At 43.1% G+C, this 27168-nt stretch overlaps 2 protein-coding genes across 6 annotated transcripts in view; both read left to right on the top strand.

The window, feature by feature from the left end:
* The window catches only part of Hacl1 (2-hydroxyacyl-CoA lyase 1), a 216384-nt gene that overhangs the window by 105102 nt on the left and 84114 nt on the right, over positions 1–27168 (top strand). The gene's annotated exons all lie outside the window — the stretch shown is intronic.
* Positions 1–27168, top strand: part of Colq (collagen like tail subunit of asymmetric acetylcholinesterase) — a 64523-nt gene that overhangs the window by 27985 nt on the left and 9370 nt on the right. For 3 of the 5 annotated variants that reach the window (XM_070018632.1, XM_070018634.1, XM_070018637.1), the window contains exons 2-13: positions 969–1081; positions 2750–2851; positions 5254–5298; positions 5567–5593; positions 7430–7501; positions 7983–8039; positions 9871–9933; positions 10339–10365; positions 10932–10976; positions 11394–11429; positions 15947–16027; positions 23316–23421. In XM_070018632.1, coding sequence (XP_069874733.1) covers positions 969–1081; positions 2750–2851; positions 5254–5298; positions 5567–5593; positions 7430–7501; positions 7983–8039; positions 9871–9933; positions 10339–10365; positions 10932–10976; positions 11394–11429; positions 15947–16027; positions 23316–23421 — 774 coding nt within the window. The remainder of the gene's footprint in view (positions 1–968; positions 1082–2749; positions 2852–5253; positions 5299–5566; positions 5594–7429; positions 7502–7982; positions 8040–9870; positions 9934–10338; positions 10366–10931; positions 10977–11393; positions 11430–15946; positions 16028–23315; positions 23422–27168) is intronic. The other 2 variants (XM_070018635.1, XM_070018636.1) reach the window with 1 other exon arrangement.

The raw sequence follows: 27168 nt of genomic DNA, 5'->3' as shown, positions 1-27168 counted from the left end.
ATATAATCTGATTCCATTTCTATCAGATTCAAATATCAGCAAGATGCATACCTGCATTGTGTTCCATGTGTAGTAGCCTATGAATCTGTAATTTGTGATGTGTGCTCTTGCGTATAGCATGCTTCTGCATTGAGTATACAAGACAATTGAATGTAGGTAGATGTAATCAAGATATAATGGTTTTTGCCCACCCTTCAGCTCCTCACACTTGAGATTAGCCACTTGTGTACTGAGTCATGAAACTGGGACAGTCTAGTGGAATGGGTGATACTTGGATGTGTACATAGAATCTGTTGATGGGTTTGGTTTTTTTTTGGTTTACTTGGTTGGCTTTTTTGTTTCTTTTGTAGTATTGGTCTTTGAACTTAGAGCCTCATTCTTGCTCAGTGTGCTTGCTCAGCTAGTGCTCTACTACTTGAGCCATGCTTCCAAGCATGCTTTTTGCTGGTGATTTGGGAACATGGAATCTCATGGACTTTTCTGCCTGAACTGACTCTGAACCACAGTCATCCAGAGCTCAGCCTCCTGAGAAGCTAAGATTATAAGTGCATGGGCCAGCTAGAGTCTCTTTTAAATCATGAATCTGGGTACCCTGGAATGTGTTAATATTACCTCCCCCTCTGGTTGTCTCCTCATCCAAATAACTCCCCATAAGGACAGTACCAAAGTTATTTACAAATACCCTCCCCCCACACCAACTACTGGGGTTGCATTGCGAACTTGTCTGAATTTGGCATTCCTTGTCATATCTACAAAGTAGGAAGTTGATCTCTGATGAAAGGGAGCTGGACCTTATGATGCACACAGCAGTGTCCGTGCCACCCTACTTCAGCAGAAACAAAGAGGGCTGTATAAAGCAGCAAACATTTCAAGCAGGTTAGAAACTGGATTTGGAGGTCTGGGGTTGCATAGTGGGCATAGTAGAGACCCTAGCCCTCTGCTAACAAATAGCAGTTTTCTCTGAACAGCTCTTCCTAGCCTGGATCAGAAGAAACGGGGCAGCCACAAAGCATGCTGCCTGCTGACCCCCCCTCCGCCCCCACTGTTCCCACCACCATTCTTCAGAGGAGGCCGAAATCCAGTGAGTACTTGTGACTTGTGACAGCTTCTCAATGTCCACCCTAGCCACCTCCAGAATCTCATCTGAGGGGTTCAACTCTTCACTCTCACTCTGAGGCTGAGTTCTGGAGTGGACATTTGGTAGCTTCTGGAACAAATCTATCTATTCTTCCACTACCATAAAGAGAGAGAGTCTTCTAGCTGGACATTGGATTTGGCCAAGAGCCCCATGTTTTTGAAATACTGAAGAGAATTTATAACTTTCTGAGTTCCCATCAGCTGTTCAGATATGGAATCCTCCTTTCTTTTTTCTTCTCCTCAAGTATAAATTCCCTAGGGTGGAGGGGAGATCAGGGAAATGGAGGTAAAAATGGGGACTCGGAGATAGAAATGGAGAGGGGAACATAGAAAGAGGTTAAATAACAGATGCCAAAATAGTTAGCTAGGAAAATTCCTTCTATGTCCTGTAGTACAGTAGGGTAACGATAGTCTGTAAAAATTAGGATATATTTCAAAACTACTAGAAAATAAGAGCCCAAATGTCATGAACATGTAGAACTGATAAATATTTCAGATACAGAAGTTCTAATTATCCTGATCTGACCTCTGCATATTAAAAGCTTCTATTAGCCAAGCACCAGTGGCTCACGCCTGTAATTCTAACTACTCAAGAGGCTGAGATCTGAGGATTGTAGTTTGAAGCCAGCCCAAGTGAGACTCTTCAATAAATTACTAAAAAAAAGCCAGAAGCAGAGCTGTGGTTCAAGTGTTAGAGCACTATCCTTGAGCAAAAGGAGCCCATGGACAGTGCCAGTTCCTTGAGTTCAAGTCCCAGAACCAGCACACATAAAACAATTGTATCATTATCATACTATAACCCATAAATATGTGCAAATATTGCATGACCAAGAAAAAAAGGAACTTCCCCTTCGTAGCCCATATCTTATGTAGACAATGAGATATAGAAAAGAGTCCTCTGTCACCACACTGAAGTGTGAAAGGAAATACTTTGGGAAGAGAGGAAAAGACGAGGAAAGGAGCAGGGTTCAGGACCTACAGGACCACAGGTCAAGGTATTTTAGGGCCTTAGGATGCTCAGGTCTTTCTGGAAAGTCTTAGATCTGTACTGTCTAATAACATAGTCACTGGCCATATGTGACCTATTGAGTCCTTTCAGTGTGGCTAATTCAAAATGAAATGAATTCAAATATATGCTGGAGTTTAAAAAGAAGAATACAAAATGTCTCAGTAATTTTTATGATGAATTTATGTTGAAATGATCATATTTGAGATATACTGGGTTAATTCTACTTATTTCTTGTTGTTTACTTATTCTTGTTGTTATATCTTTTTAGAAGATAGAAATGTGGCTACAAGAAAATTTAAAACTCTCATCTTGGCTTATATAAGATGTCTATTAGCTACTGCTGTCCAAGCTATTGGACAAAGGCCCCTGACATAAACTTCCTAACTCCATCCAATGGGGCTATTTTATCTTGGTAACTCATTCAAGCCAGGTAGGTCTCAAGAGAAGAGTAGAGAACAGAAACTAATGGCCAGAGGTCATCTTCTCAAGAAAATGGTATGAGGGGAATTGCTAGACTGGGCACTGACCCTAGAGCAGAGAGGTGACCCTTCCTCTTTCAAGGCCCTGAGTCTGACCTATAACACATGTTGCTTTGCACTGAAGCTTCTCTCCCCAGATGTGAAGAATCTCCTCCTGGAACTCGAGACCACACCATCCCCATGCATGCAAGGCTCACATGGCTCTCCTGGGCCACCTGGCCCCCAGGTGCGTGTGCTCTGAGGGATCTGGGATTGCTGTATTCTGTTCAGAGCAAGGAGGTTCATTGGGCAGAGCCTCTGGGTATCTATCCCTCTCATTGTGGTGTGGAGCTACTTTTTCTGCTCTAGTTTACTCATAGAGAGCACAGGTTCTCTTCTGGGTAAATTCTGGACTCTCAGCTATGACAATCCAGGGTTGTCCTGTCATACTGGATTTGGGGGTGGGAATCAAAGGAGATAAAAGTAGTTATCATTCTAAGTATCAAAAGCTTGATGATAGTGTACCTAATGTAACCATCAACCCCATCTGTGGACCAGAGGCGACTACATTGAGTACGGAAAAGTAGAAGTAAGAGGAACTAGCTACCCTGAGCTCCTCTGGGCTTCAACGTGGTAATGTAGCAGGTCTGGCCTTCTCCACCAAAGGGAAAGAGAAGAGTGAGGAACAGCTAAACTACAAGAGAAACTACTTTCTAGACAATCAAGAGACTTCATCTCAAACACCCAGCTCTCTGGCTTTCCTTGGAGAGAAACTCCATCTGGCTCGGGCTCTGGGTCTTCCACAGGAAGGTCAAAGAGGGTGCGAGGATCAGGCAGCTCCCCAAGTGCCTTCTCCAACTGGGGGCATAGAAGCTATCATTCAGCTAAGTGAACTTCCTATCACTGGAAGACTATGACAAGGCCCCATGGAGGAGACTCTGGCCTGTATTCTCCCACCAGCTTACTCTTCCTCCACTGTCCACTCAAATAAGCCATTAGTGACTGTCCCTTGGTCTTTACATACAAAGCTTATTTTAATCTTAGGGTCTATGTACTTGTGGCACCTGTTGTTTGGAAAGTTCTAAGTCCTGTTCCAAGTCCTGTTTGGAAAGTTCTTCCCTCAGATTTTTTTTTTTACCTATGGCAAAGTATAACCCAAGAATCAAATCCAGCCACAGCCTGTTTTTCTAACTACAGTTTTATTGTCTGTGGATGTTTCTGGGCTACCAGGGTAGAGATGAGTAATTCTCAGAGACTAGAGTAGCCCTTGAAGCCTAAGATACAGCTGGCCATGATAGTGCACACCTGTATGTACGCCTGTAATCCCATCACTTGAGGGGTAGAAGCAGGAGGCTCATGAGCTCAAGACATGGCTATGTATCAAGACTCTGTTTCAAAAGAACAAAAGCCTAAGGTATCTGCTCTCTGGCCTTGAGTAGAACAAGTTTACTGACCTCCGGTTTATGGGAAAAGGGTCTATCCTGCTCACTGTCTTCGTAGTCTACACCAAGAAATGGACTATATTGTATTTTCCATAAACATCTCTTGAATGCAATAACTAGAAAAGGACTTTGAACCCTGAGTTGGCTGCCACAGAAGGGCAAGGAAGTCTGCAGAAAGGCAAGAGAGAAATCATGTACAGCAAGTTTCTATTGTCCCACTTGCAGCAGTCTACTGTGGTGAGTCCACAGAGCTTTTGGAAGAAAGGGGAAGCGTCTACTGGAGACAGCCCAGTGGATGCCTGAGCATCACTGACAAACAAAATCTCCAGCAGTTGTGTCATCACATTTGCACATTTCTAGCCCCTTTCAGTAACATGGAGGCTGAGCTGCCCAGGTGTGGAGTCTGGGCAGCCATTTTGGTTCTCTTGGAACCATAGGAATGGTATAGGTACTCAAAGAGACACCCCTGGAACTGCAACATTGGTATTATATGAAAGCTCATTAGAAATGTAGAATCCCCACACTCTCCTACCCCATATAATCAGAGCCTTCATTTTAACATTGAACAACCTGTGGAGCAAATGAATTCTCTGCACGTTATAGTTGGAGGAGGTAGAGGAGGAGGAAGAAGAAGAAGAGGAAGAGGAGGAAGAGGAGGAGAATAAAAAAGCAGCTCTTTGTTGTTGGAAGCAGGAAGGACAGAACTATTTGGTACCTGGTACCCACAGTCAGCCATAGGAATTTCTAAGCCAGCTGCTGTTATGTGAAAAACAGCTCCACTCTAGTCAGGGTCTCATGGAAGTGTGGTAAGATCACTGAAAAGATGCTTGATGTAGTGGAACATTGCATTTTCAGCAGCTATGATTTCTTTAAGACTCTTTACTTGCTCTTATCAAGTACTCTGGAGGTTGAGTGCAGTCAAAAGGCTCCAGGAAGAAAGCCAAAGTCAAGAGAGAGGATGTGTAAATCTTGAAGTCATGGTGCCACTGGAAACACAGTGCCAAGAAAACTATGGAGGAGAAACATAACCGAGAAGAGAGGGGGGTGGAGGGCAGACAGGCTCCTGTAGGGGGTTCCTGAGGCCCGGCATCCACTCAGACAATGAGACTATTCGGTAAGGGCCCAGGGCTCCCTTGCTCCCTCCCTCCCACCCCAGCAGTCCTACCTTGGTTTGGTATATTCTTCATTTCTTATCTTGATTGTGTAGGGTCCACCGGGGCTTCCTGGCAAGACAGGACCAAAAGGAGAAAAGGTATGAATCCCTCCTTTCTTTAACCCACATCTCCTTGGTCATCCCAGCTTAGTTTGTGGGGGTGCCACTGGCAGTATTTTGCTGTAGTGCAATTGGCTGCTACTGCAGTGTGGGATGCTACTAGCAGATTCTGACTTAGCCTACTGGCACAGCATGGATGCTGTGACCAGCTAAGTGACTGACCAACTGACTGCCTAATTACCAGCCTTCTGCTTCCAGAACTTCTCTCCCAAAGCAGCCTCTGCTTACCTGTTTTCTCCATCTACAGGGGGAGCTTGGCCGACCAGGAAGGAAGGTATGGTTCATGCTGTTCTGTCAGCCTCTCATGAGCATCTGTGCTTCATGTGCGTATGAGTGTGTGTGTTCTCCCAGTAGGGACCAGCAAAGCTCTTCTATGACCACTAGTATCTAGATGGACAATGTTGGTACCCATGCTTTGATCTGGATATAGACTCTGCATTCAGACTTCCGCAGTCTCAGAGCACCTCATCCTGCCACCCACCAGACAAACCCTCCAATCAGTGACACAAAATGACTCTCACTGTCATTTGACTAAACGAAAAGTGCCAGATGGCATTTGCATTTTGGCCCAGGTGAAATAAATGAGAGTTATTCAAGGTCATAGGGACTCTGGGTGAACCTAATATGTTATCAAGACTTCCATTAGTGTCAAAAGGGAGTAAAATAGAAGTCTATTTGACTGGCTATGGTCAGTGGGTACTAGCCCTGAACATTTAGACCTTGTGATGAAAGGAAATGCAAAACTTTGGCGGAGAAAGATAACTGAAAATATAAATTACTATATTCCTGGCTAAATACTGTATTCAAATTGTTTCATTATTAACCGTAAACAGACTTAAAGCCTTAAACAGACCTTTGAAAGGTACGAATGACATTTCCAAACACAGCACAGTGACCATCTGCAGTGCTGGACTGGAAAGGATTCTTGGGTGGTCCCCATGCACAGAGCAAAGGCCATATTGATTAGTTATGTCTACCAAGAGCAGAAACTAGTACACTCACCAGCATTTGGCATCTTGGAGTCCTTTGCTAAGCCCTTCAAATCTGTAAAATTAGCTAATGGATTCAAAAGACTTCCTGATCCATGCTCCCATTCTGTGTGACAAGACTTACTCTTCCAAAGTCCCCTTGGCTCATATTTGGTTCCCTAGAAGCAAAGACATACACAAGTTATGAAGGGGGCTTATAGAGAATAGGAGAAGCCAAGTAAGAGTATGTTGTAAAGGAGAAATCCAGGCTTTATCCAATCCCTGCGGGAGCTCTGGAGTATATTGCCTGACAGTTATCTGTATTGAGGTGAGGGATCTGGACTATTGGTTATTGGAAGAGGTGGTACACAAATTACTGGGCAGCTCCAATGCCCAAAGACAAACTCCATAGTTGTAGATGTCTGAGTGCATTGTGAGTAGTTAAGAAGGTAGCTACTGGAAATGATTATGCTAAGCCTGCAAACAGATCTCAAGAGACTACCAACAGCATCTACTACTGCTCCCCACCCATAATCCTCTCGTTCAGCAGCACATCCTTGTGGAGAATATGCTGGAACAGAGGGGACATTCAGGTTAGGAAGTGGAGGTGATAAAGATTGGAAAAAAAATCCACAAGTTTAGAATCCTTTGCCCAGCCGGGCACCAGTGGCTCACGCCTATAACTAGCTACTCAGGAGGCTGAGATCTGAGGATCACGGTTCAAAGCCAGCCAGGGCAGGAAAGATCTGTGAGACTCTCATCTCTGATAAACCACCAGAAAACCAGAAGTGGCGCTGTGACTCAAGTAGTAGAGTGCTTGCCTTGAGCTGAAGAGCTGAGGGCCAGTGCCCAGGCCCAGAGTTCAAGGCCCCCCCGCCCCTACCACCACCAAAAAAATCCTTTCCCCACTCTTCCCTACCTCTGGAGTACAATCGGACCTTTTTAGATGATACTATGTGACACTAGGGATTTAACTTACACCTAAGTGTTTCAAGCTTTTAGGTCCCTGGTCTTTAGAGTATGGCGACACCAAGACTGGGGGCCATGCTTAGAAGCTCCCATACTGATATCTGAGCCCTAGATATTCTTGGAAGAAGGATAGCGTGTCCAGTTGTTCTGACCTTTGTTCTTGATTTTTGAAGGGTAGACCTGGTCCCCCAGGTGTTCCTGGCATGCGTGGGCCCACTGGCTGGCCAGGCCCTGAAGGACCCAGGGTAAGTGTGATATGTATTTGGGGCTCATATATATGATGTCTGAACGAGAGTGAGGAAGATGGCAACTCCCTAGGCTTATAGTCAGTGAACTGCTTACCCAAGAGAGCTTGAGAACTGTCCACAGTTCACCAAACACTTGCTCCTTCACTTGGCCTGTGGATCTTGGTCAGTGCCATGACTCTCTCCTGGAGAAGGAGAAACGAGGACTGCTCCCTGCTTTCCCAGGGACCCTGCTGGGAACTCCACTGTGAACATGGAGCATTACCATGTTCTCTTGGGATTTCCTGAGATGGTCCAAAGGAGATTGTGTCTAGATAGCTCTTGCCAGCCATGCTGACTTGGCAGTAGGTGGAGGATGTCTGGCTGGCAATCTTATGATGAGAGAGGGAAATCATCAGATGTGGATGAAATCCTAAGGTATGGAAAACAAACATGTCCGCATTCCTGCCTCTGTTTACATTCCTCTCATTGTTGCTCACAGACTACAGAAAAGAGTCATGATTCAGAAATTTTCCTGTGGAAGTCAGGAGAAGGCAAGGTGAATGTCACCAACTGCTCCAATTTGCTTACTGGATGGATTGTGGAAGTAGAAAATTGTTCCCCCCTCCCACCCCCCTGATTTTCTTAGAAAAAGTCACAAGGATATTTCTTTCAAGAATCTACTATAAAACATCAAATTGTCCAATGCAGCAGTCACGTGTGGCTATTGAACCCTTGAATGTGACTAGTGGAACTAAAGAACAAAAATTTTAATTTTTGTTCATCCAAGCTGAATTTCAAATTCTTTACTGGTTCAGTTAAAAACTTTCAGTTATGTTTTTAACAATTTGAAGGTGTGACTCCATGTTTTTAGCTATCAATTTTATGAAATTTAAATACAGAGCAAGTCTTTTGAATGGAGCCTGGTGTCAATGGCTGATGCTTGTAGTCCTAGCTACTCAGAAGGCTAAAATCTGGAGGATTATGAGGGTTTACTGTTGGTTGTGGTGGTGCTGGTGGGTTTTGTTGGTTGTGGGGCTTGAACTCAGGGCTTGGGCACTCTCCCTGAGCACTTTTGCTCAAGACTAATGTTCTACCACTTTGAGCTACAGCTCTACTTCTGGATTTATGGTGATTAATTGGAGATGAGAGTCTCACAGACTTTGCTCCCTGGTTTGACTTTGAATCACAATCCTCAGATTTCATCCTTCTGAGTAGCTAGGATTACAAGCTGGAGTGCCCAGCCGGAGGATTATGTTTTGAGTCCAGCTCAGTCAGAAAAGTCCACTAGAATGCATCTCCCAAATAACCGACAAAAAGCAGGGCTGGAGGTATGGCTGGACCATCATCCTAGCAAGTGCAGGGCCCTGAGTTCAAATTCCAGTACTGAAAAAACTAGTCTTTTGAATAAAAACTTAACTCCTGTATTGAGATGATCCTTAAATGTAAAGTGTGCGACAGATTTCAAATATTTTTATGAAAAAAGTATAATATTTCACTACTGTTTTATATTCATAAGCTAGTTTAATTTTTAAAAACCTTACTAAAATTCTGCTTGCTTAGTTTTATAGTGACTTTGAAAATTGCTTTAAATTCAGTATGTGGTTCATGTTGTATTTCTACTTGTTAGCCCCACTATAAAGTTTTTTAGTAGAGAGGATGATAGAATTTCCAACTGCAAGCTGGGCGCCGGTGGCTCACGCCTGTAATCCTAGCTACTCAGGAGGCTGAGATCTGAGGATCATGGTTCAAAGCCATCCCAGGCAGAAAAGTCTGTGAGATTCTGATCTCCAATAAACCACTAGAAAACCGGAAGTGGTGCTGTGGCTCAAGAGGTAGAGCGCTCTCCTTGAGCTGAAAAGCTCAGGGACAGCACCCAAGCCCAGAGTTCAAACCCCACAACTGACCAAAAAAAAAAAAAAGTTCCAACTGCAAACCATTCCAAGAGAGTTTTAGCCAATGAGGTTCACATTCACCCTCCTTGGCTGCAAACCTAGGATGCTAGTTTGTTGAGATATCTTAATGGGCCTCTCTATGCAAATCAGTTAAAGAGTTTTGTGTGTGTCAGCACCTCCATGCTTCTCCTTTCCCCTCCCTATCCTTTTCTAGAAAAAGATCCAGTATCACCATTTACAACATCTTAGTGAGTATCTAGTTCAGAGATCTGCTGTACTTTGGGCATTTTCATTTTATATTTAATCTCAAATATCAGACAATTAGAGTATGGAATCTTGGGCTCCTGGGATGGGGCAGGGGACATTTGAGGACATCAAATTCACATGCTGCCCTAATATCCCTGGTTCCATCTCAGTCTTAGCCAATACTCTCCTTACTCAGTTTCTCTAAGAAATGTCACTATGGATTTTTTTTCCTTCTTTTAATTCCCACAGGGTGAAAAAGGTGACCTGGGTATGATGGGCTTGCCAGGGTCAAGAGGACCAATGGGTTCAAAGGTCAGTGTGGGGTCCAGATGGGCATTCCTAGGTCTTCTCACTAAGGCCGTGGAGCAGCAGATGAGGAGGGCTGAGTTGTGAAGAATGTCCACAGATACTGGAGAGCCCAGGATGCTTATCTTTACTATGCCCTGAGATGTGGAACATAAAGATACTATCACTTCTCTCTCTTGGACTGAAGTGGTCAAGCCCCTGGACAACAGCTGGGAACATTTTTTCAGGTCTTTATGGGATCCTATAGAAACAAAACCTGTTGGGACATCTGTTTACTACTGCAATCCCACTATAATTCACAGTACAATGTGGAGATAACTCAGCCATACTCTCAGGGTTTCCTTCCATTTTTGTACCATACCTTGAGGTCCTACAAGACTCATTTTAAATGTGCCTTCTGCTTTCTTTCAGGGCTACCCTGGATCCAGAGGGGAAAAGGTCAGTGTTTGTTTCTGATGATATTCTATAACCTTATCTGAATTACAGCCATTCTAGCTCTTCCTGTCCTTCATACATGAGTTTAAGGAGAAATAAGGGCTTCCTGAGGCAGGTCAATAAGAGTATGGAGAAGTTTTTTATGGAAGCAGAGGCCCTGCACAAGGAGTAGATGAGCAAATGAAACTGAGAATGAATTCAGTTTGAATGTGATTGCTAAAGGAAGGGGTACACGTGTGTCCTTAGACCAAGCTTCTGCCATATACCGTCTCATTAGTCAAAGCAAAACCAATACCAAAAAGAACCTGGGGGCACATTTTGAAGGGGTTAAGGAAAGATCTGGGACCAAGAATGTTCTGTGAGTTGGCCTTCAATGCAAGAGGTCTTTGGGCTCCAAACAGAAGGTAGATCACAAAGCATTCCTTTTCCAGGCAAGCCATTTAACATCTCTGAGTCTATCATTGTCTGTAAAATGAGTGTGTTGGCCTACAGAGCTTTGGAGTTTGAATTGTTCCAATTCCTGCTCCTTCCCATAATATTAATTCACTGACTCTCTGGTTTCCTCCTAGGGATCTAGAGGTGCACCCGGTGACTTGGGTCCCAAAGGAGAAAAGGTAATGGCCAATCCATAGAAATAATAAACTAGGGCTGGGAAGGTGGTTCAGTGGTAGAGCGCTTGCCTTGCATGCACGAGGCCCTGGGTTCGATTCCTCAGCAACACATAAGCAAAAAGAAAAAAACCGGAAGTGGCGCTGTGGCTCAAGTGGTAGAACGCTAGCCTTGGGCTGAAGAGCTGAGGGACAGCGCCCAGGCCCAGAGTTCAGGCCCCACGACTGGACCCCCCCCCCCCAAAAAAAAAGAAAAGAAAAAAGAAAAAAGAAACTACAATGAAAGTGGCGGCCCTTGTTCACCCTATCTGTGACTAGATGGACTGATGGGCCTCCATCTTAAAAATGGATGATCTTGGTCAGCCATAGTCCTTCCAAGGGTTATTTTAGAGGTAGTCACAATATTTGTTGCTCTATTCACAGGGTTTCCCAGGATTTCCTGGAATGTTGGGGCAGAAAGTAAGTATCTACATGGAGTGAAAATAGGTCTCAGGGAAAAATGATCAATTCCTTCAACAAATAGAGTTGTACCTTTTTAGTACCTCAGGAAAGGAGAAAAAATTTAATTGTAGAAGGTTCTGGTTTGAGATGGAGAGGAAGTTGTCTTATACTTTGTGACAATAGTACTAGGAGGTACTGAGATCTCCCTCTAGTTCTGTGAAAGAAAAAGACCTCCCATCCAGGTGGAGAGAAGTCCTTCTTTTCTCCCCCCCCTCCCCCCCACCTTAGAGGGCTGTGGTAATACTGAAAAGCAGGAAATTTTGTGACAAGGGACTTAGATCCAAGTCACCGGTGCTTAAGGACCCTTTCAGCCCACAGGCCCCAGAGGAAAGTCTAGGCCTTAATGACACTGCTGTCTAAACTCACTTTGTTTGTTTGTTTGTTTGTTTCTGAGGGTTAATTTAAACAAGATTTTGCTAGGCAGCTAAGGTGGGGCAGCTTAAACTCACGATGTAGCCCAGTCTGGCTTTTAACTCACGATTCTCCTGTCTCAGCCACCCAAGTGCTGGGATTGCAGGTTATCAACCACCACCTCTCTCTCTCTCTCTCTCTCTCTCTCTCTCTCTCTCTCTCTCTCTCTCTCTCTCTCTCTCTCTCTCTCTCTCTCTCTCTCTCTCTCTCTCTCCACCAACCCATCAATGTATCTTTCCATCTGTCTGTGCTCTACCACTGAGCTATATCCCTAGCCCCTGATGAAACTCTTAACAGCCTTCTTCAAGGGAGACATACATACTGATGGAGGGATACAGGATTATTTGAACTGGATGATAGCAGACTTTTTAAAAAATAGCTAAGTGATGAAACATTTGTAGTGGTGCCTTGCTTGTGACATGGCCTAAACTTAAAAAGGAGTCGGGACTAAGGATGTACTTTGATGGTAGAGCACTTGCCTGGCATGCCTAGGGCCCTAGGTTTCATCCCCAGCACCACAATTAATCAACACATAAAGAAAGAAAAGAAAAAAGGAGTCAGTTACAAGAAAATAAATATTCAGGCTGGGAAGGTGGCTCAGTGGTAGAGTGCTTGCCTTGCATGCATGAGGCCCTGGGTTCCGTTCCTCAGCACTACATAAGCAGAAAAAAGCCTGAAGTGGCGCTGTGGCTCAAGTGGTAGAGCCCTAGCCTTGAGCTGAAGAGCTGAGGGACAGTGGCCAGGCCCAGAGTTCAGGCCCCATGACTCACAATAAATAAATAAATAAATAAATATTCAATAAGTAATAATCAACTGGTGTAGCATGCAGAAGAAACAAAAGTTTCAAAGATGACAGTGGACCAACACATTAAATAGAAACTTTTACTTTGAGTTAGGGGATCTGGGGAAGGTTTGGGGCAAGGTAAGGGGAGATGGCAGAGGAGAGAGAAAGAGAGGGGGGGAAAGGGGAGAATTCCATAAAAGACTGTTGAGAAGACTGTTTAGTATGGTTTCTAAGCCCCATGACCATTTTGTGAGGCACTGACATGAGAAATTGTTATTTTAACCTAGGCCTCAGCCTATCATAGTCTTATTCAAACATGCCAAACATGCCAATAGATGCTTTCTTACCATTTTTAATTTTTAATGTTTTGAGTTTTTTAAACTACTTTAAGATATTGTTGTTTTTTCGTGGGTTTTTTTTTTTTTTTTTTTTTTTTTGGTTTTGAGGTTTTTGGATAGCATCTTGCTATATCTGCCAGGCTGAACTAAAACTTGATATCCACCTACCTCAGCCTCCCAAATGCTGGGATTCCAGTATTACAGGATTACACCCAGCAGTGTTTTTAATTATTAAAAGTTTTCCATAAAGTATTAGTCTTCAAACTTAAATAATTTTATCTGACCGTAACCAGTCGGTATAGCATATTTAAATATTTTCAGTTTTTGTAAATCAATTTACCATGATCTATCACTACCTTAAGCTGTCAGATTCTGTTTTTGCTACCTTAGAAAAGGTGTTATATTTTTTAAAATAGATTAACTTATAAGCAAGTTAAAGGAAACATTAGAAGAGAAAAATCATTTTATTTAAAAATATTTAGGTTAGGTTTTCATTGAGCACAACAGGGAACATCAAAGGATCATAAATTACTGTAAAATTAAGCATGACAGCGTCTCTGGCCTCTGCACTATTTACTAGACTTGGCATTGAAAGAGTTGTCTTCCCTTTTTATGGGAGGCTGTTTTAAGACAGAGCTGATATGATAACCATAATTAGGTCTTAGGAGAGAAATTAGATCAAGAAATTACTGGCTGCTTCCAGCTGATAGAGAAGGGCCACACTTCCTTCTCACAATCTTGTAATATTTTTACATTGTTTATGCTGCTATTTCTTCTAGCCAAAAAAGATGTACCTTGGTCCTTTCTAAAATTGTGCAAAGCTCCTTTTGACCACACAGAATCCATTCCACTTTCTCATACTCTTTCATGGCTAAGAATGCTGAAGGACACCACATATTAAAGAATATATGAACTTCAAAAATTCATGGTGTTATAAGATGTTAGTGACTTGGTTAGTGACAAATTCATTATGTTGGCTGAGCTGACAGGCCATTCAGAGCTTTGTGTTTGATTTTTTTAATTAGCATACGTTAGTTATATGGGGAGAGATTTTATTGTGGCATTTCTATACACCTTTATACCGTATCCCAATCAATCTCACTTCCTCTACACTCTGCCTGCCCATTCCCCCCAATTTCCCAAAACAATTTCAACAGTCTTCATTGTTATATTTTCATTGTTGGAAATAATGCATTTGTATTCAACCTTCTTCATCCTCCTTGTTTTATACTTGATTTTCATTGTATGTTGGCACTCTCCAGAATTTTCCATTACATTAGATCTCTGACTGCCACATGAAAAAGAGCTTGGAGGTATGTTCTTCCTGATGGCTGGTGTGGCTGTTCATGGCTGCTTCCGTCTGCTGACTGAGAGAAATACTCATGGCAGTCATCTCTAAACTTACATTGGTGGTACATTTTGGGCTGCAAGAGGATTATTGGAGGTAGTAATAATTTATCCTTTGTGTTCATGATCCCCCAAAACAGTTAAGTGGGGCTGAAATCCCAGAAGAACATGGAGAAGAAGGAGAGAAACCAAGCTGGTGTGATAGTTCTTGATTGGTTGGAGAAGCACCTAGGGGATTAAGGAAGCACACTTCTAGGAGAATCTCTGACCTAATGAATGAATCAATTCCTTGATGGATTTATAATATGATAGAATTATTGGGAGGTGATGAAAGTAGGAAGTGAAACCTAATTGGAGGTCAGTGTGTCCTTGAAGAATGTATCTTTCCCTGCCTCCTTCCTCTATTCCCTCTGTTTCCTATCTACCATGAGATGAGCAGCCTCTACCACACATTTCTGCTACTATAATGCTGTACCTTACTATAGGTGCAGAAACAATGGAGCCAGCTACAGTGGGCTGAATTATGAGCCAAAATAAATCTTTCCACCCTTATTTAGTTAAAATGAGGCAAAAGTAACTAATACAGATGGAGAAATTATTTGGGGAAAGGTTGGCCTTGAGCTATGAAATTCTTCCACTGGTACAACTGTTTCTGATTGTCCAACATAGAGTTATATTCAATGAAGAACATATTTTCACTGTTTTATAAAGTGCATATTCAATAATCACATTGAATGTTTGGATACACACACATAGGAAACATTTCTTGAAACTCGAAACATATACTTGAAATATCTCTCCCCACAGAATCAAATGGAAGTGAGCTGGAATTCAAAGCAGTGTTTACTTCATATATAATCTTAAGCAAAAGCCATGAAAGAAGCATAAACTTCTATTATGACAGTAGGAAAAACTGTGTCCAATCTACTGTGTCAAAAACCCACCAATTTTGGACCTGTTGCAACAATGAGAAGTACAAAATGTCATGTCAAAACCAGCTTTACAATGTCGGTGTGGGGGGGGGGAGGGGGGTATAATTGGGTGGGGGGAGGGGGGAGGCTGGGAAGGGAGGTGAAGGGTAAACAAAGGAGGAGGCTGCAATGCTTGGTAAGAAATGTATGCATTATCCTGCTCATGTAATTGTAGCCCCTCTGTACAGTATGTTCTCAAATAAAATAAAATAATATTTAAAAACCCACCAATTTGATGTGGTACTAAAAAACAAAACAAAGCACTATGTAATATTTAAAATAAAATAAAATAGCCCTTTTCCCAGTCTAAAGTGTCACAGGCACACACGTGGTTAAAAGACAGACGCTTACCACATTTTTCAAATAGTAGTTTGTCTCTCTTTTGGTCACCAAAATATCTATTGCCCATAGCACTAAGTAATCTACTCAGAGTTACCATCTTTCTTTTCTCTTCCTTGAAAGATGAGTCTGCCTTTCATGTGGCTTCACTGCTCTGCCAAACTCCCAGGGTGGCCCATCTAGAAAAGACTTAAAATGATCAAAAGACTGTCCTCAAGCTAAGAATTTGATAGACCTATGTACATATGCCACTCCACACACTCCAATTTTTCTTTCTCTTTCCAGGGTGAAATGGGCCCAAAGGGTGAACCTGGTATAGCAGGACACCGAGGACCCACAGGAAGACCAGGAAAACGAGGCAAGCAGGTAGGGATTCCAGGGTTTTCTCCTACCGTCCGATGGAACTTTCTGACCAGGTAGGTGTTGGGGAGAGAGGAGAATGAGTCAGTCAGAAATGTTCCATAACCCCAGATTCTAGTATCCGAGGGACACTGTTTCCAGGATCTCAAGCTTCCTAGAATAGATACCGCTGAGGATGGAAGAGATAGAATGCTCCTCAAGCCAGAAGCAAGAGTGAATCTTCAGTTAATAGGAAAAAAATCCACCTTAACCAAGCAACGAGGAGTGGAAGAAGTTGGATAATTTACTCAACTTTACAGTGTTCCAAACACAAAAGGGCTCTTGGAGGATGATCCCTCCAGGCATTTCTCAGCTATCAAAAAGTCTCCAGGGTCTCATGGCAGGATGTAATTTCCCCACAAAAGTCCCAAGTTGTAAGCCATCTTTTTTTTTTTTTAGGTTTGTTAAGGTTTCAAGAAAATTGTTTTGGTCAACAGGCTCCTATATTAAACCAGGCAATTAAGTTAGGGAAAGGAAAGAAGACTCATTTGCCTGGGCTAATGCAAGAACTATCTTGAGTTATCTCAGAAAAACTTATGGACTTTTCTGTAGTGGGCAAGTACTCCTGAGAGATGTATTGTTTTTTGTTTGCTTGCCTTTCTTCCTTTTCTCTCCCTCCTTCCCTTTCTTCCTCCTTCCCTTCCAATCTCCCTCCTTCCTTTCCTTCCTTTTTGTAGAGAGGATCTTACTATGTGGATCAGAAACTCACAATCCTCTTCCCTGAGGCTCCTGAGTGCTAAAATTACAGACATATATCACTACACCTGACCACATTACTGTGTGTGTGTGTGTGTGTGTGTGTGTGTGTGTGTGTGTGTGTGTGTGTGTGTGTGTGTGTGTGTGTGTGTGTGTGTGTGTGTGTGTGTGTGTGTGTGTGTGTGTGTGTGTGTGTGTGTTCCAGTCCTGGAGCTTGAACTCAGGGCCTGGGGTCTATCCCTCAACTTTTTTGCTCAAGGCTAGTGCTCTCCCACTTGAGCCACACAGCTTTATGTCCTGCTTTTTTGGTAGTTAACTGGAGATAAGAGTCTTAGTGACTTTCCTGTTCAGGCTGGCCTTAAACTGAGAGCCTCAGCTTTCAGCTTCCTGAGTAACTAATAGTTGTGAACCACTGGTGTCTAGCTCATATTACTTTTTTGATGTGTGTTGTTTTTTTATTTCAAATAGACATCTAAGTTCAGCTTTATTTAAGTAATTTTAATTCAAAATGAAATGAATACATGAATATATATATACTTTTGCAACTTTTAATGTTAATGATTTTCAATATGTTAGAAGAAAAACGTTATTTTGAATATACAGTAAAATAGTTTTAGCAGGCCATGATAGTACATGCATCTAATTCCAGCACTTAGGTGGCTGGGGCAGAATGATCTTTCATTCGAGGATAACTTGGAAAAAGTTTTATTATATTTTTAATTGATAGGTCATTACATACATTTACAAGGTACATGGTGATGTTTCATTGCATATATACATTAAAGAATGATCAAATTCAGCTAATTAACATACCCATAACCTGGAATATTTATTATTTATTTGTATTGAGGACATTAAAAATCTATTTTGTTCATTGTATTTTTGTCTCCCTTCCCTTTATGCAATCATCACAGAAAATTTAAGAAATCATGAAAATAGGTAGAAAATCATCAAAAGACCTAACACTGAGGAACATATATGTATTGTTGGTGATTCTGGGGTGATTTTATATACTTCCTGTCGGATTTCTTTTTATTCATTCAAATTATTTCTTTTAAATTCTATATGTAGTTATTTTTAACTTAAAATTACAACGTGTACAGTTTTTCTTTTCTTTCTTTCTTTCTTTTGTGTGTGTGTGGGGTGCCAGTACTGATGCTTGAACTCAGGGTCTGGGTGCTTCCCATTAGCTCTTTTGCTCAAGCCTGGTGCTTTGAGCTGGGTGCCAGTAGCTCATGACTATAATTCTAGCTACTCAGAAAGTTAAGATTTGAGGATCACAGTTCAAAGACATCCTGGACAAGAAAGTTTGTAATACTCTTATCTCCAATAAACCACCAGAAAACCGGTGGTGGTGTGGCTCAAGTGGTAGAGCACTTGCCTTGAGCTGAAGAGCTCAGGGACAGCGCTCAGGCCCAGAGTTCAAGTCCCACAACTGACAAAAAAGGGCTGTTGGTTTATCTCTTGAGCCATAGCCCTACTTCTGGCTTTTTGGTGGTTAACTAGAGATAAAAGTCACATGAACTTTCTTGCCCAGGCTGGATTTGACCCATGATCCTTAGATCTCAGTCTCTTAAATTAAAAATTCATAGGGTTATAGGCAAGAGCTACCAGTGTTGCTGTGAAGTTTTTCCTGTTAATATTTTTAAACACCTTTTTTTACATATCCACATCATATGTTAGTAAGTGAATAAGCAATAGATTGCTTGAACAAGTGAGGACTACTTAGTCTATATAATGCTGCAAAGGGAACATCTTTGGGTGCATAGCTTTTTCCATTCTTCTCATCATTTCCTTAGGCTAGCTCCATGGTTCTCAAATATTAGCTTACATCAGAACCACTGGGAGTTGTCTGATTTCAAATTCCTCACACCAGCTACAATAGTTATAGTTTGCCTCTTGGCTTCCCAGGGCCTAGGCCTTGTTACCAAGACTATGAAACAATTAGCCTGGAAAGAACTGCTTCAGCATGGGTTTTATTTTGTGTCTTATTCTGAGGTTCTAATGGGAAGTCAGGGTTCAAAACCATGGTAAGAGAAAAACAAAGGAGGGGATAACAATGCTTGATAAGAAATGTACTCATTACCTTACTTGTGTAACTGTAACCCCTCTGTACAGCATCTTCACAATAAAGTAAAACTTAAAAAAAAATCATGATAACACTGAAGCTAATTATGGTCTTTTCCTAGTCAATGTTGAAGTGACACTGGTTCCCATCTTGATAATTCAGATTTCAACAGTAACTTTTGAAGCTACAAAATTCTAGTCTAATTTCAGTTGCTGGCATGGTCATGACTCTATCATGATGCCACAGATACCTATTCCCTGAAAGCATGGTTGAGAGGAAAAACTGGAGGGGAAATGATTCATGTTTCTTCTCTCCCAGTCATTTCTATCCAGAATGTTCTATGCTTGTTCTTAGCTTTAAAAAGATTAATTAGACTTTGCCAGAGAACCACACAGACATCCAGGTACAGAGGACAAAGGAAGGTTTATTGCCTGGAAAGGGGGCTGGCAAGACTCCTTCTCACAAGAGAGAAGTGAGAAGAAATACCGGCTATTGTCTGGGGTAACCTATATAACCTAGGGGGTTTAGGTGGGGCTAGAAGGGGCTAGAAGGCAGAGACCCTGGTGTGGACATGTGGGCCAGGGGCTTCATCATGGTGGACTAGGATTTATGGCTGCTGCCCAAATAGTAGATAAGGGGTCCTGCAACTGCCCAGACCTGAAGGTCACTCTAAGGGGCTCTTGTTGCCTTATATGGTGGTAGCTGCCCCAGAGGAGTGCCATCCCAAGGTAAAGGGGGTTGGAGGCTGATTATTTACTACCTTTACTACATTGTCCTAGTGCTGCCTAGGAAGGGAGCATGCTAAGCTGTGGAGAAGAGAAGGGGTGGACTAAGCTATGGGAAGGGACTCATTTCACTAACACTTATATTTTGAGAAGCTTATTGCTTCTGTCCTCTAGTTCATTTCTAGGGAGGTGTTTGACCACATTGGGGAACTCACAGGGGTGAGTGAATGAGCTCAGCCTTCCTACAAGATGAAGACAATTTATGTGTCTACTTAACAGACACCTGTGTCATTTGCCTTGGCAGCCTACCCTACTCCACCTTTTTTTTTTTTCAGTCATGGGGTTTGAACTCAGAGCCTCTCTGTGCTCAAGCCTAGTACTCTACTACTTGAGCCACAGAGTCACTTGCAGCTTTTTCTGAGTATTTATTGGAGATAAGAGTCTCACAGACTTTCCTGCCCAGGCTGGCTTTGAGCTGCAATCCCTAGATCTCAGCCTCCTGAACTAGGATTGCAGGTGTGAGCCACTGGTGTCCGGCTTCTTTTTTCTTTTAATCTTGAATTGATTTTCTACTGTAGAATCTATATCTAGTATTTTCTGGGCCAGTGACATGAAGACTTTCTGAAAGTTATTATAAGTCAATTCAAAGCCAAGAATCAAAATTCCTGAATAGCCAGCTACTGTAACTTATGCCTGGCATTCTAGCTATTCAGTAGGCTGAGATCTGAGGATCACGGTTCAAAGCCAGCCCAGGCAGAAAAGTTTATGAGACTCATATCTCCAGTTAACCACAAAAAAGCCTGAAGTAGAGCTGTGGCTCAAGTGGTAGAGCACCAGCCTTGAGCAGAAGCCAAGTGAAAATGTAAGGCCTTGAACCCAAACCCTAGTTCACACACACACACACACACACACACACACACACACACACACACACACACACACACACATACACACACACGCATGGACGCATGCATGCACCCAAAATAGAAGATATTTCAATCTAAAATTTCCAAACAAGAAGGATTTAGAGATCACTCATCTATCTCTTCAGTTTATTTTCAAGGAAGCTGAGGGAGATGGCATTGCTTGGCCAAGACCCTTTAGCTGAGCCAGCTTCAAGCCAAGTCAGAGTGTGGTGACTCGCATTTCCCCACATAACTTCTCCCCATCACTATTTGGCTTCAGGCCATGCTTCTGTGAAGGCTCAGGAAAGCAGCTGTTGTCTTTATATCTTAAGACCCTCCAGGTAAGGAGGCAGAACAGCTTCTTCCAGAGATATCCCCCAAATTTGTGGCAAGTAAGGAATAGGATGGCTTTTCCTGGAAAGTTCTGCTTAACGAGTTCTGCCAAAGACTCTTCTGAGCAGGTAACTGATAGGCAGAAGACTGCTGTACCGCTGGTGTCAGAATCAAGGAGCATTTCCAGCACCTTCAAGCTGTGTACTTCCTGTGCTCAGAGCCAGCTGACCTGGCTGTTAAAAAAACAAGCCTTTCCCATGGCTATATTAAGCTGGTGTGACTTCCTTTGCTGTTCTGGGACCCATCCTGGTGACTGGGTGGAATGCTTCCGCTTGGGCTGAGGCTTAAGTAAGTCCTCCATGAAGAAGGAACTGGAAATAAACTGACCTCACTGGTCCCCTAGTGAGTGGTCAAGAACTCCCCAGGCATTATAACCAAGGGGGCTCCAGGGCCATATTGGCAGGACAGCAGCTCATGTGTTAACTATTTTGCTTGGAAATGAGTCTCTGGTATGCAGAGTCTCAGACTTGGGGACATTCCATCAGGTGGGTAGGCTCACAAAGGCCCAAGTGGTCTGAGGAGAGCCAGGCCAACAATGTTAGGGATTAATTACAGTCCTGACTGGGCAAGGGCAAGAGTCTGCTAACTAGCAGGCTCTGGGACAAAGTTATAGCACACAGCAGCACTGTTTTCTGGGGTTATTCTAAGCAATCCCTAAGGGGGGAGTCAAGAACCCCATCATTGTTCTTGAAGCTCTCAGAGCATGCAGCAAAGAGGACATCCCTAAGCAATAGCTGTAGCTGCTGCTGTGTTCCTCGAAGAAACCGGGACCTCTTTATTATGAGAAAAAGACAAAACCAGACCATGCAGGTGTGATGATCAGCTTGGCTTTGTGTCTTTTCATCTCTGAGCTATTTGGTAGCCTCACAACAAGCCTATGTGTGTGCTTGTTGTCCCCATTTTACAGAAGGCAAAGGTGAGGCACAAAGCTGGGCATAGTGTTACACAACTGTAGTCTCATAACCAGGAGGTTGAGGCAGAGGAAATGTGAAGGGAAGACCAACTTGGGCTGCATGACTAAATCCTGTCTTAAAAACCAGCAAAAAAAACCCTCAGGCACCAGTGTCTTATAACTGTAATCCTAGTTACTTAGTATAAGGGATATTAAATAGGTAGATTTCATTAGGTGGCCTATGAAGAGAACACCATGCGATATACAGGCAGGAAAAGAAGTTCATTTACCAAACTGCTGCTACCCTGCACCATGCGTGGTGGTGATGCATGTCCAAAAGGGGCAACTCACCCCCAGGCCAGGACTTATCTAGGCCAGGGACAGGAAGTGGTGTGGCCACACTGGCTCTGGATGTGACCTCAGGGCCTGGGACCTGCCTATGGTCAGATAGGAGGCGTAACCAGAGGCAGCCTAGGATGTGACCTAGCAGGAGGGAGAGGTTACTGCTTCCAGGTGTGCCAGTTACCTAGGTAACACAGATACTGGGCAGAAACTTAGCCAAGAGGTAAGGAGGTGTCTGCACAGGGCCTGCATGGCCTAGGACAGACCTTACACTTAGGGGGGTTGAGGTCTGAGTACCACGTTCAAAAACAGCCTGAGCAGGAAAGTCAGTGAGACTCTTCTCTTCAATTAACCACCAGAAAAGAAAAAAGCCAAAAGTGGAGCTCAAGTGGTATAGTGCTAGTCTTGAACACAAAAGCTCAGGGACAGTGAGAGCCCAGGTCCTGAGTTCAAGCCCGAAGACCAGCACCAAGAAGAACAACCAACCAACCAACCAAAAACCCCATATAAGCACCAAGCAATGACCTGCATTCCCCAGGGTTTCCCAGTTGGGTGAATTCTGTTGAGTCACAGATCCCTTCCCTTCGTATTGTCAGCTTCTTCTTTCCCAATTGGTCTGGGGAGGGGAGGCAAACATAGCTGATCCAGCTTAGTGGAGCTATCTATGTGTCATGGACAGACATCAATGAAATGACTATGCTGATAAAGCCTGTGACCTAGACTAAATGCCTGTTTTTGATCATGAGGATCACAAAAGACACAAAAAAAAATCTGGATCAAGACTGGAATTTCTGTCTATGCCCTGCTTCCAAGCTGAGGAAGAAGCTAGGTCTCTCCAGAGAGCAATGGGAAGCCAGTAAGGGGGAACAGCTCTTACGGTGAAATGGAAGTGGCGTTGACTAGCAGACAGAAAGCCCCTGAATTGCAGCCCGCCTCTGCTGTCCCTTTATGCTAAGGATTTGCATAAGTCCTTTCACTCTTCTGAGTCTCTGTTTCTTGATCCATGCTAGGGCATGACCTGGTTCTGTTCAACTGTCAGGAGCTACACCTAAGTTAGATCTGCAAACTTGCAATCAATTACTATAATCTCCAGTGCCACTTGTTCTAAGCCTCTTAGGAGCTTTTTGGATGAGTTTGTGGCCTTCCCTGAGCTCTTGCTCCTGAGTGCTGGATGGTAAGGGAGGAGGTTTGCAATACCATGTTATCATAACAGGCTCCATTTTCTTTCTGTCAGGGACAGAAAGGAGATAGCGGAGTCATGGGCCCACCTGGCAAGCCTGGGCCTTCTGGTCAACCTGGCCGTCCAGGCCCTCCAGGACTCCCAGGCCCTGTGTCTGCAGGTAAGAACTGTACTGCTTCACTTGACCTATAGAGTCGCACTACTAGCCAGCTTCCTCAGCAGGGGTACAAGGATGTGCCAGCAAAGCTCCGCCTTGTATTTTCAGTTAGACTGCCAGAGGCCCTGTAATAAATCATAATTTCTCCATGATTTGACTCATTCAACTTTTACACAAGAGACATTAATGCTATTCTGGCTTTGTTTTAGTATTTCAGAGAACAGATAGAGAAAAGACCCAGGGGAAAAATTGTATTGTTTGTATCATTTTATCATATATCATTTCACTGGTGGTGTCATTTCACCTTCAATGAAAAAGGCACATATTTTATCATCTAACATCTTATTCTAGAAAAACATGTTTCATTGCTCCAAAGAATCCTCTTAAAACCAGGAGTAGAGATGGTTTTGCAGAGTTTTCTATCTGATTCAGCGGGACCCAAGGGTCCTTATTTGCATTGATAGATAGGAGAGATTTACTAAAAAGAAATCAAAAGCCTATTATTGAGAAAATAGGTATATCATTACCTTTTAAAATATGCTTAGCTAAGCCCTTTATTTCCTTGTCTCTCAGAGCACAAACACATGATCTGTATAAAAACATTCCCCAGTCTGTCGTCAGTTACAGAGGACAGCAATAGAGATCAAGAGAATTTTTATTACAAACTTTTTCTTAAGAAAATGAAGATATAAAGACCCAAGTATGCGTTCCTCCCTTGTTTATGGGATGCATGTTTGCAGCCCCGTTATGGGATGGGCATGATGTTCCATTAATATCTATTCCCTTAAAACCTTTAAACTAAATTAAAGTTGACTTCAAGATTCCAGTCTACCGAGATGCCAGGAAAATTCAAATTTCAAGCATTATTGGAGTTCTTTCCACTTCTCCAACTGCCACAAAAGGATTGGACAAAGATCCTATTGAATTATAGCCAAAAATATCAAGAAAAGTATCTCTCACTTTGTCTACCCTGTTCATGTGGTTCATCTGTTGTCTAAGATGGATGGACACTGCTGTCATCTTGCCTCTTGAGTATCACAGCATTTCCAAGACTGAGAATCCTGGTCTCTTTAGCCATCTACCCAAGGAACACCACAACCATTCTTTTGGTGTTTCTGTTTTGAGACATAGTCTTACTATGCAGCCAGCCTGGCCTTGGACTCATGATCCTCTTGCCTCCTGAGGACTTGGACTACAGGTGTGTAACACCACATCTACTCACAACCATTCTTTCTAAAGCTGTGTCTCTTCCTATCATTCAGAAGGCTGAGGCAGAAAGATGGAGAGTTAAGAGACCAACCTGGGCTAAGTATCAAGACCCTATCTAAAAAGAAGAGAGACAGAGACTTAAAGACAGAGAAGAAAGAAGGAGGAGAGAAAGAGAAAGAGAAAGAAAGGAAGGAAGAGAGGAAGGAAGGAAGGAAGGAAGGAAGGAAGGAAGGAAGGAAGGAAGGAAGGAAGGAAGGGAGGGAGGGAGGGAGGGAGGGAGGGAGGGAGGGAGGGAGGAAAAGGTAAAAAGAGATTTTAAAAAACACTTCACATATCTAAGGAATTATCACAAGGAAACTCCCTTGTACTATTAATGTTAATGCTAATAGTTTATTTCCAAAAACAAACAACTGCTGGGCTCCAGTGGCTGATGCCTACAATACTAGCAACTCAAGGAAGCTAAGAGGATCTGGTTCCAAGCCAGCCTAGGCAGGAAAGTCTGTGAGACTCATACATCCAATTAACCACAAAAATGCAGGAAGTGAGCTGTGGCTCAAGTGGTAGAGCACTAGCAAAAAAGCTCAGGGACAGTGCCCAGGCCCTGAGTTCAAACCCCAGGACCAGCATGCACACACAAAAATCACGACCCACTCTCAGGAAGAAAATGTATAATATGAAACTCTGCCCCTAATCCATCCAAATGTCCTTGTGTACTATAGACTACATGTTAAAGCCTTAGAGAAAGAGGACTCCCACAAGGTCATCATGCTGGCTGGTGGCCACACTCGTCCAGAGTCAGCTTGTGGCTCTCTGGGAAAAGAAGGGGTGCAGGCTCCTTTGACTTGAGGAAATAATATTGAGCTAAAGTGAGGACACTCAGGTTGCCATGCCCACAGGTCAGGCTGGCAGGAGCAGGCAGGGCACACAATGCCTCCTAACAGCTGGGAGGAAGCACCAGGAAACTGCAGCAGTGGTGGTGGGCACCTTGCCACATCCTGTCAGATGGCTTCCTTGGGTTCTGGTGCCCAGTGCTGTGGAGCTTGCTGGTGCTGGGCAAGTTAGAGAGGATGGGACTTTTTTAATTGCTCAAGTTTCAGGGAAAGAAAGGCTGGGGAACTTAGGTGTGGGGAGAATAAAAACAGAATGCCTTTAGGATCTAATTTGCAATCATCAAATTACAAAGCTGGTGGAGTCTTTCCTGCACCCAGACCCACAGTAAGTGAATCTATGTGGTACCTGGAAATTGCCAGCTTCCTAAAAGTAGCTCTGTTCTTAGTTTGTCTTTTGAATGATACATTCTGGATCCAACAAGAGTTCAAATCTGAACCTCACCACTAATTAGCCAGAAAATTAGTCAGATTCTAGATTGTCTCTGAGGCCATGGTTCTGGGGGGGGCATGGGGGTCACAAAACCTTCCAGAAGGTCGATCCAATGCCACACTCACAGTCCTAATCATGGCACATTCCACTCCATTCCCCCAAGGTGCCTAACTACCCAGAACCTTCTGGGGTTGGTAGGATTCTCATGTCACCCAGTTCTTTTGAAAATACCAAAATGGAGTGCAGTTCTTCCCACAGAATTATATTCACATATCCTGTTAGAACCAACAGCTATAACTTGGCATAAGATTTTGGCACGCCTTCCTTTCCCTCCTGCTGTCTACATTGTGATTTTTGAACATGTCTGAGGAAGATTCCATGAGTTGGGGGTCTTTCCATTGGCATCTTTTTTTCCAGCTGCAGCTGCTTCCTTATGGTTCTGATCTTTCCCCTGCTGGGTCATTGAATTCCTGCCCTTCTGCGATGTACAAATGAGTTCCCTGTACCTGGCTGCCCAAGATATTCTCTGAGACCAATGACCATGGTCCCCCAAACCCTCTTGTTTTTCTAGGAAGCCGGACACATGTTCCTTTCTCTTTTCACTCCCCTCTTCTCTTTTCTTTCCTCTTCCTGTTGCATGGCTTCTGCTCCAGCATTTTTCTGCCAGCCAGAGTATGAATTATGACCTTTTCCAAAGACCTTTGCTTCCCAATTTATTTATATTAATGTAAATAACTATTGTCAAACATATACCATGCTGTAGTAGGTGTCAAGGCCAGATGGGTGAAACCAGTCCTAGCCCTGCCCCGTGGAAGCTTAAATTCTATGGGAGGAGAGAGAATCACAGAAAAGTACTGTGAAGAATAGACATAAGGAATTAGGAAACTGTATCGAGGTGAAAATGACACAAGGGAAAAATTCAAAAAGACTTTCTTGGGAGCTGATGTTTGAACCCAGATCATAAGTGACTTAGGATGCCTCTGAGGACAGGAAGTTGGAGCATAAGGGAGATGATCTGGTTGGGGGAAAGTCCTGTGCATATCCCTTTTCCCTAGACTAGTGGATCTCAATTATAGTGCATGTTGGAAACATCTTGAGAACTTATGTGTGTGTGCTGGTCTTGGGGATTGAACTCAGGGGTTGAATGGTATCCCTGAACTTTTGTGCTCAAGGCTAGTGGTACTTTATCTCTTGAACCAAAGCTCCACTTCCACTTCCAAC

This window comes from Dipodomys merriami, unplaced genomic scaffold, assembly GCF_024711535.1.
Source record: "Dipodomys merriami isolate MVZ:Mamm:240054 unplaced genomic scaffold, mDipMer1.0.p SCAF_13, whole genome shotgun sequence".
NCBI classification, from domain to species: Eukaryota; Metazoa; Chordata; class Mammalia; order Rodentia; family Heteromyidae; genus Dipodomys; species Dipodomys merriami.
This window is presented reverse-complemented; position numbering and strand designations above follow the sequence as displayed.